Below are 9,098 nucleotides of genomic sequence, written 5' to 3'. Positions count from 1 at the left end.
TTTTTTTTTTTTTTTTGTTGATCAAATTAACAAAGTAATTGAAAACGGATTGCCATTCTGATATTGACTAGTGACTATTATTAAATTAGTGTTGGAACTAATTTGATGTTTGAGTTGGACAATGGACACAAATTTAACCAAAGTAGTTAACAATCAGTTAGATATCCAAATTCCTCTTAAATATAACACAAATTTCATCTGTTGGAATCAAATTTAGTATTGTTAAGATTTTATATTGATTACAATAGATGTCATATACTCATTATCCATTACTAGAGAAGTTTCAAAAGTCGTTTATAAAATTTTGGGAAAGAGTATAACCAAACTACCAAAGTAAGTCAGATAATATAGTAGATAGAATTTGAACTTATGTAGGTGGTAATTTGAACTTATAGTAATTGAAAATGCATTTTATCTATACTATATTATAAAATAGGCAAAAGCCTCCAAAGACAGCACATGTTATAAAAACTACTTGCAAAAAAAATCTTCTTCTAGTGTGTTAAGATGCCAATCACTAATGAATGATGATATCAATATCAATATTGTTCAACATATCTTTTATATAAAAGATATAAATATATTGTATAAGATAGTTGAAAACATTAAGATAGCAATATACAACTCTAACTAACTCCAAAGTTTCATCATAAGTTGTTATCTTATTAGGCAAAGTGATTTGTAACTTTAACAATGTTTTTTTTACGAAACATTGCAACAATAATAGCAATTATGATAATAAAGTAACTAGTAAGTAGTAAAGTTACAAAAACACCTTAAGATCGAAGTTTGGACCCTCCAAGTTGATATCACTTTTTTTTTTTCCGATTTTTTCATTTATCCTTCGAAGTTTATTGTAACATTGAATAAACAATAAATTAGAACTCATTACTAATCGGAATAAATTGTATTCGATTCCATAAAAGTATAAACAACAACAACAATAAACCCCTGGAATCCCATTAGAATGGGGTAGGGGGAGAATGTCAAGAGTCATGCATCCATAATGGGAGGAGTGACTCCGTCACAATGGATGACCTCCAACATGTGCAAACCGATAATCCTATAACAAAGGTACAACATAAAGAACCATATGGACTTGATAACCTGCAAAAAGTGGCAAACAAGTATATGTAAGCCCATAAGAGAAACAAGAGATAAATGAATGATTATAATACAAGCATATGCACAAGAAACACGCATCGACAATAACAAACAAAAAACAAAGATATAAAAGGGAGGAGACGACCCGTCAATCCTAATGTTATGCTTCCACAAGCCCCTATTTGAGGCCTGTCTTTTGCAAGAGAAAACTCTTCCACATCAAGTCTCACATTATTCTAGGACATCCTTTCTTGCTCTTATCATCAATCATCTTTGATTCTACACTCCTTACTGTTGATGATGATAGCCTCCTTATGGCATGTCCATACCACCTCAAAGGCTCAAACTTCATTCCCTCAATTTCTCGATGTTCTGTGCCACTCCTAAGGAGTTCTTTTTATAGCCGCATTGATATAATACCCAACAAAGTTCGATCGTAAGTTCACCTTAACATCCTCATTTATGCTACTTCCATCTTCCACCCGTGAACTTTTTTGGATGACCAACATTTAATCCATACATCATGGCATGCCTAATAGCCACCTTGTAAAATTTTCCCTTCAATTTCAACGTAACCTTCCTCTCACACACAAGACTCTTGAGGTCGTCCTCCATTTTAACCAACATGTCTTTATGCGATATGTGACGTGTGTTGGAATCTTAATTCCTTAATCCCTCCACTCCTGTCTTCCACTCCTAAAAGCTAACACAATTTCTGGAACAAAGTAGGGGACATCATCAAAGAGTGGTTGGGTCTCTTTACTTGTTTAATATTATAAGCTTACTCCAGCTTATATATATATATATATATATATATATATATATATATAGCATATATCGAGTTATGAATATGCAGAGCAACACAAAACACATTGTAAACCAATTGGTTTTTGAGTGATATTTCCAATTATAAATCAAAGAGATATTTTGATATATTTATCTGTGTTTTTTACAATCTCTATACTAGAATTGGTATCAGAGCTTTCGAAACCAGTCAAGGGGAGCTGTGAAAGCTTTGAATTACCTGGTGATCAAGAAGGACACCAGTAAAGATGTCAGACAAAGAAGGAGATGGTGGTGATGCTGGTCCGGCTCCGGTGAAACTCAAAGAGATAGGATCAACCACAGTGGCTTGCCCGATGTTGAATTCCACAAATTACACTGTATGGTCCCTGTGTATGAAAGTTGTACTTCGAATTCATAAAGCCTGGACCATAATCGATCCAGGAGAAGAGAAGAATGATGAAAAGAATTACCTTGCCATGGGATTGCTGTATCAAGCAATCCCTGAGAGCTTGATAATGCAGATAGGGGACGTCGATGAAGCGAAGGTCCTCTGGGAGTCGATTAGGGCTCGACATGTTGGAGCCGACAGAGTAAAAGAGGCTCGACTTCAAACTCTCACCGCCGATCTAGACCGACTGAAGATGCAGGAGACAGAGACGATAGACGCTTTCGCCGGAAAGCTCGCTGGAATCGCCTCGAAGTCAGCGTCACTGGGAGAACCCATCGGAGAAACGAAACTCGTGAAGAAACTCTTGACGGTGGTACCTCATCGGTTCATTCAAATCATTGCCTCCCTCGAGCAAGTGCTTGACTTGAAGACAGTATCCTTCGATGACGTCGTAGGGCGTCTGAAAGCGTATGAAGAAAGAATCAAAGCAGATGAAGGCGGAGACGGGCAACAAAGGGTGTTGATGGCTACAACGAGTGGTGGTGGTGGATGGAGAAACGAAGGTGGTGGCGGTTCTGGAGGATCATCGGGGAAGAAGGAGTCGAATAAGGGAAGAAAAGGGGGTTCGGGGGGTTTTAATCGAACCGGGTCAGGTGGATCCGGTGGAGCCGGGTCTTCAAACGGATCTGGGTCAAAATTAACCCAACCCAATAATAAGCCCAAACAATACAACAACCGGCCCAATTCTAATTCGGACTCGAACCGTAACCCGAAAAAAGATCTGTCAAAAATTATTTGTTACAGATGCGATAAATCGGGCCATTACGCATCCAAATGTCCGGACCGAAGCCAAAAATTCCAAGAAAGTAATTTTACTGAACACGACGATGCCGATGAAACAGTATTTCTACACGAGTCCGTATTTTTGAACGAAGAGAAGGTGATACCGTCTCGATACAACTCACAAGAAAACGATGTGTGGTATTTGGACAACGGGGCAAGTAATCACATGACGGGAAATCGTTCATTTTTCTCCGAACTCGACGAAGGAATAACCGGAAAGGTCAAATTCGGTGATAATTCGTGTGTCGAAATAAAAGGGAAAGGCTCAATTGTTTTCCAAGGAAAATCGGGGCAACAACGATTGATAACGGAGATTTATTTCATTCCGGATTTGAAAAATAATATTTTCAGTCTCGGACAAGCAACCGAAACCGGGTGCGATATTCGGATGAAAGACAACTATTTGACAATGCATGATGCCGACAACTGCTTATTAATGAAGGTACAAAGAACTCCAAACCGCCTTTATAAAATACAGTTGCCCATTGGAGTACTTATTTGCCTTCATTCAAGACTAAGTGAAGACACGTGGCGCTGGCATGCAAGACTTGGACACATCAATTTCGAGTCAATGAAAAAGATGTCCAAGAAAGGTCTAGTCAAAGGGTTACCCTATTTTGACAGTGAGAATCAATTGTGTGAATCTTGCTTGGTGGGCAAGCAAACAAGAAAGTCATTTCCATTAATGACGACGTACAAAGCAACACGACCATTGGAGCTAGTTCACGGTGATTTATGTGGTCCGATAACACCGTCAACGAAGGGTCAAAATCGATACATTTTCACACTAATTGACGATTTTTCACGGTATATGTGGATTTTTCTCTTAAAAGAGAAAAATGAGGCGTTTTTACACTTCAAAAAATTTAAAGCTTTGGCGGAGAATGAGCTCGGAAAGTCTTTAAAGGTGTTTCGAAGTGATCGAGGAGGTGAGTTTACTTCGCTCGAGTTTAATTCCTTTTGTGATATAAATGGAATCAAACGCCATCTTACCGCCCCATATTCACCACAACAAAACGGTATTGTGGAACGAAGAAACAGAACACTTATGGACATGACACGAAGTATCATGAAGGCGATGCATGTTCCAAACTACCTATGGGGAGAAGCGGTAAAACATTCCACAAACCTGATCAACCGTGTTTACACAAGAGTACTTGGTGATACAACTCCGTACGAGAAGTTGTATAAAAGAAAACCTAATTTGGAGAACGTACGCATCTTTGGGTGTTTAGCGTATGCAAAAGTTGAACCGGTAAACGTGAAAAAATTGGATGCAAGATCAAGACCATTAGTTCATCTTGGTTCTGAACCGGGTACAAAAGCCTATCGGTTATTTAACCCGGTTACACAAAAAATAATCATAAGTCGAGACGTTATTTTTAATGAAACCAAAGGATGGAATTGGGTTAACGAAGCTACACCTGACAATGAAGAACCAGGATCATTCATAGTACCATGGGATTTACCGGAAGATAAGGCGAACAACAACCAAGGAAACGATGTAAACAACGAACCAATTGAACCAAACGAATCGGATCACGAGATTGAAGACGAAGTGGAGGTACAAGAAAATGAGCAACCAAGTCCGGTCAACAACAACGTAAACAATGTTCAAAACCAAAGGCCCACAAGACCAAAGGTGCTTCCAATTCGATTACGAGATTATGTACTTTATGTTGATGACATTGAAGAACTTCTCCTAGCAACCAATGACGAGCCGGTATCGGTTGAAGAGGCGAAGAAAGAACCAGAGTGGGTCAAAGCCATGAATACAAAGATCAATTCGATCAATAAGAACAATACTTGGTCTCTCGTAAACAAGCCTATGGGGGTGAAGCCCATTGGACTCAAATGGGTGTTCAAGCTGAAGAAAAATGCAGATGGCACCATAAACAAACACAAGGCAAGATTGGTTGCTAAAGGGTACGTACAACAACCTGGTATTGACTTTCAAGAAGTATTTGCTTCGGTAGCTCGCATCGAAACCATACGGTTTCTCATTGCCTTAGCCGCTACCAATGGATGGGAGCTTCACCACTTGGATGTCAAGACGGCTTTCTTACATGGAGAGTTGAGAGAAACCGTCTATGTGTATCAACCAGAAGGCTACATAAGGAAAGGCGACGAGCACAAGGTGTACCGTCTTTCAAAAGCACTATATGGTCTTAGACAAGCACCAAGAGCATGGAATACAAAACTTGATGGGATTTTGAAAGGAATGAAATTTCACAAGTGCATGAAAGAACCATCGGTGTACCGGAAGAACGAAGGATCCAACTTGCTAATTTTAGCAATCTATGTTGATGATTTGTTTGTCACAGGTACAAATTTGAGCATGATCAAAAGGTTCAAATTTGAAATGTCCAAGAACTTCGAGATGTCTGATCTTGGAAGATTAACTTACTACCTGGGCATTGAAGTCAAACAGGATGAATCGGGGATTACAATAAACCAAGAAGCGTATGCACAACGCATTCTGAAGGAAGCCGGTTTACATGATTGCAATCCTACCCACATTCCCATGGATCCAGGAACCAAAATGTCGAAGGCCGAAGATGAACCCGAAATCGACCCGACACAATACCGAAAGTTGGTAGGATGCCTTAGATATCTCTTGCAGACAAGACCCGATATGGCATATGCGGTTGGAGTTGTTAGTCGATACATGCAAGATCCAAGAGAATCACATGGTGTTGCAATCAAACACATCCTAAGGTATTTACGAGGAACAACAAGATACGGAATCAAGTACAAGAGGATGGGACAAAATCGAATAATTGGTTACAGTGATAGTAGTCATAATGTTGATCCAGATAACGGAAGAAGCACAACTGGTCATATTTTCTACTATGGGTTGTCTCCAATAACATGGTGTTCACAAAAGCAAGATACTGTTGCTTTATCATCTTGTGAGGCAGAGTTCATGGCAGCCACTGCGGCTGCATGTCAAGCAATATGGCTTCAAGATTTGCTAGGCGAAATCATGAACAAAGCACAAGAGAAGGTGGTCCTAAGAGTTGATAACAAGTCGGCTATCGAACTCACGAAGAATCATGTTTTTCACGGAAGAAGCAAACACATTCACACGAGGTTTCACTTCATTCGTAAGTGTGTTGAAAAAGAACAAGTGGAGGTGAAGTACATTCCAGGTGAAGAACAAAAGGCAGACATTCTCACAAAACCGTTGGCTCGAACCAAGGTCAAGACAATGCGGGACTTGATCGGGATTGAAGACATCTCTAGAAGGACTTAGAGATTCGGGGGTGATTGTTGGAATCTTAATTCCTTAATCCCTCCACTCCTGTCTTCCACTCCTAAAAGCTAACACAATTTCTGGAACAAAGTAGGGGACATCATCAAAGAGTGGTTGGGTCTCTTTACTTGTTTAATATTATAAGCTTACTCCAGCTTATATATATATATATATATATATATATATATATATATATATATATATATATATATATATATAGCATATATCGAGTTATGAATATGCAGAGCAACACAAAACACATTGTAAACCAATTGGTTTTTGAGTGATATTTCCAATTATAAATCAAAGAGATATTTTGATATATTTATCTGTGTTTTTTACAATCTCTATACTAGAACGTGATCTCTACACCCTCCTTTATGAATTACAAGCCTTAGATATTTGAAGCTCTCTTCGATGAAAGAGGTTGCTCTCCTATACTAACATCTACTCATTCTTCATTTGTCTCCTTGCTAAAATCACACCAAAGATACATGTTTTAACAATGTTGATTTGTAGCCCTTTATCTTCTAATGTCACCCTCTAGGTGTTCAACTGAGCATGAGCATTCAGTTCAACCCCAGACTCAACTACCAAGACAATGTCATCGACGAAAAACATACACCAATACACTTCCCCTAGATCTATGTAAAGTGTAGACATCTAGTCTAAGATCAAGACGAAAATATATCGGCTGAAAAATGAGCCTAATGTAGCCCAATCTCTCATTCAAAGTCATTGTCTTAGTCTTACATATGAAAATTTCATTTTTGACAAGTTTACAGTTTGATATAAAGCGAAAACTTGAAACAATGACAAATACAAATTAGCAATAACAATTTGACAAAAAAAAAAAAAAAAAAAAAAATCAATGGGGGTATGTGTTGCTGTATAATTGCCCCAAATCACAAACAAATTAACAATGTAATTCCAATTTGACAAATTCCTTTTGAGTGGTGTAGGGCTGTAGGCGTGTACAAAGAAGAGGCATACCCATTATAAATGACTGCAAAAAACAAAACAAAAATTGTGTTTGCACCAGCCGGGAATCGAACCCGGGTCTGTACCGTGGCAGGGTACTATTCTACCACTAGACCACTGGTGCTTTTGTTTTAGGATTTGAGATAATCAGTTATATAATATCATTGTTTATTTGTTTAACTTTAAAATAGTATCTACATACTGTGTTATTTTGAAATATTTTCAGCCGCTACAATAAATTTGAAAGGCGATGACATCTTCTATGTTATTATGAGAAAGTTTATCTACAACCATTTTTTAAATTGTAAACAATGACAAAAACCATTATATTTTGTCCCTTTTCTAGTTCTTTTTTGTAACAATTGTCGGTGTTTTTGTCATTTATGTTTAAAAAATATATATATATAAATTACGGTTTTACAATTAATAACCCTAAAATATAAAGACTTTGCTCACGATTTTCCTTGTTTTTTTGGTAGATTAGTTAAGGTTAATTAATGAAATGTGGAAAAATCACAAGGTTGATATAAACTTAGTTATTCAAAAAAATTAGTTATATCAGTTCTGAAAATAAACTTAGTTATTCAAAAAAATTATGTATATTTATATCAGTTCTGAAAATAAAACTAATCAGTAGGACTCATAAAGTCAAAGTAAGACCATCAATAGAAACAAGGGAATACGTCAAGAAATAATTGATTGAACTCTTATTAAAAATCACAAATTAAGATGTGAAACGATTATCAGCTATTTCTTGATGCATCTATGCCAACTCAAGATAATATACGAATTAGTTCTTTATTTAATTGAGGATATAAAAAATAACATCAAATGATAACCTCTCATATCTAACATTTATTTTCAAATTAAAGTTTCCTCAATTTCTAATAGCATTTTCCCTACATCTTTCGGATGAATTATGCAAAAGGTAACAATCTTTTGGGTGTTTTTGCATCAAAAAACTTGTGTGTGTTTATGTATAATTAAATGTATATGTATATGCGTATATACTACCTTAACAACTTATACAATGCAAGTAGGCACAAATATTCTCCGAACGCTTTCATGGATCATAGCCAAGACGAAGCTCCAAATCCAGTTCATCATCAGCTTCATTTCCCTCTTGAATACTTTCTCCTTCATGCGACAAACCAAACTGTAAGCTTAAACTTAAGCTTAATCTCATCTCCTCTCTAATTGGACTCGTGATGATCAATCCATTAGGGTTTTTATGTTTTCCATGATTGTTATCATAGATTATAGGACTAGATCTTGACATGAACTCACGAGTGATCAAGCATGGCTGGTGGAGTCTAGTGTTGCTCTTTGAAGGATTAGATCCGCTCTTGGCTCTATCTTTCCTGTGGACATTCATATGTCCACCCAACGCTTGAGCTGTAGTGAACCCATGCTTGCAATACATGCACTCATAGGATCGGCCATTTTGTAAATCCATCTGTTCATCAACTTCTTTGTGATCTAATATTATGGAATCCATTAAAGAAAGCACAAGTTTTATGTGATTAAAAAGGGAAAGGATGGGAGTGGGGTTAGTCCTTTGATTAACAAGACTTGTTCAATTCTTTAGCCGGCTGTTTTTTAATATATCTTTAATGGTCACTAGTGCATTGTCCTATGCTTACCTGTTTCGCGACACTTGTGCGTCGTGTGGAATTATATGCGTATAATTTGTCTTTCGTGCTTGGATTTATATGGAATACGATTGTCGTGTTTAGACGA

At 37.3% G+C, this 9,098-nt stretch overlaps 1 protein-coding gene and 1 non-coding gene across 2 annotated transcripts; both read right to left on the bottom strand.

The window, feature by feature from the left end:
• Positions 1 to 7,411: 7,411 nt before the first annotated feature.
• TRNAG-GCC (transfer RNA glycine (anticodon GCC)) lies at positions 7,412 to 7,482 on the bottom strand. The gene has a single exon. It is a non-coding gene; the product is annotated as a tRNA-Gly (tRNA).
• Positions 7,483 to 8,421: 939 nt separating this feature from the next.
• Positions 8,422 to 8,856, bottom strand: LOC145130668 (putative transcriptional regulator RABBIT EARS). Its single transcript, XM_079065440.1, has one exon. The coding sequence runs from the start codon at positions 8,854 to 8,856 to the stop codon at positions 8,422 to 8,424; it is 435 nt and encodes a 144-aa protein (XP_078921566.1).
• Between the last annotated feature and the right edge of the window lie 242 nt (positions 8,857 to 9,098).

Source organism: Lactuca virosa, chromosome 8 (genome assembly GCF_052849685.1).
Source record: "Lactuca virosa cultivar CGN04683 chromosome 8, Lactuca_virosa_CGN04683_v6, whole genome shotgun sequence".
Classification (NCBI taxonomy): Eukaryota; Viridiplantae; Streptophyta; class Magnoliopsida; order Asterales; family Asteraceae; genus Lactuca; species Lactuca virosa.
The sequence above is the reverse complement of the archived record's forward strand: the minus strand, read 5'-3'. Positions and strand labels throughout refer to the sequence as shown.

What these genes read in the sequence shown, in the direction of transcription:
- LOC145130668 (XM_079065440.1), bottom strand. Translation starts at nt 8,856, where the DNA reads ATGGATTCCATAATATTAGATCACAAAGAAGTTGATGAACAGATGGAT.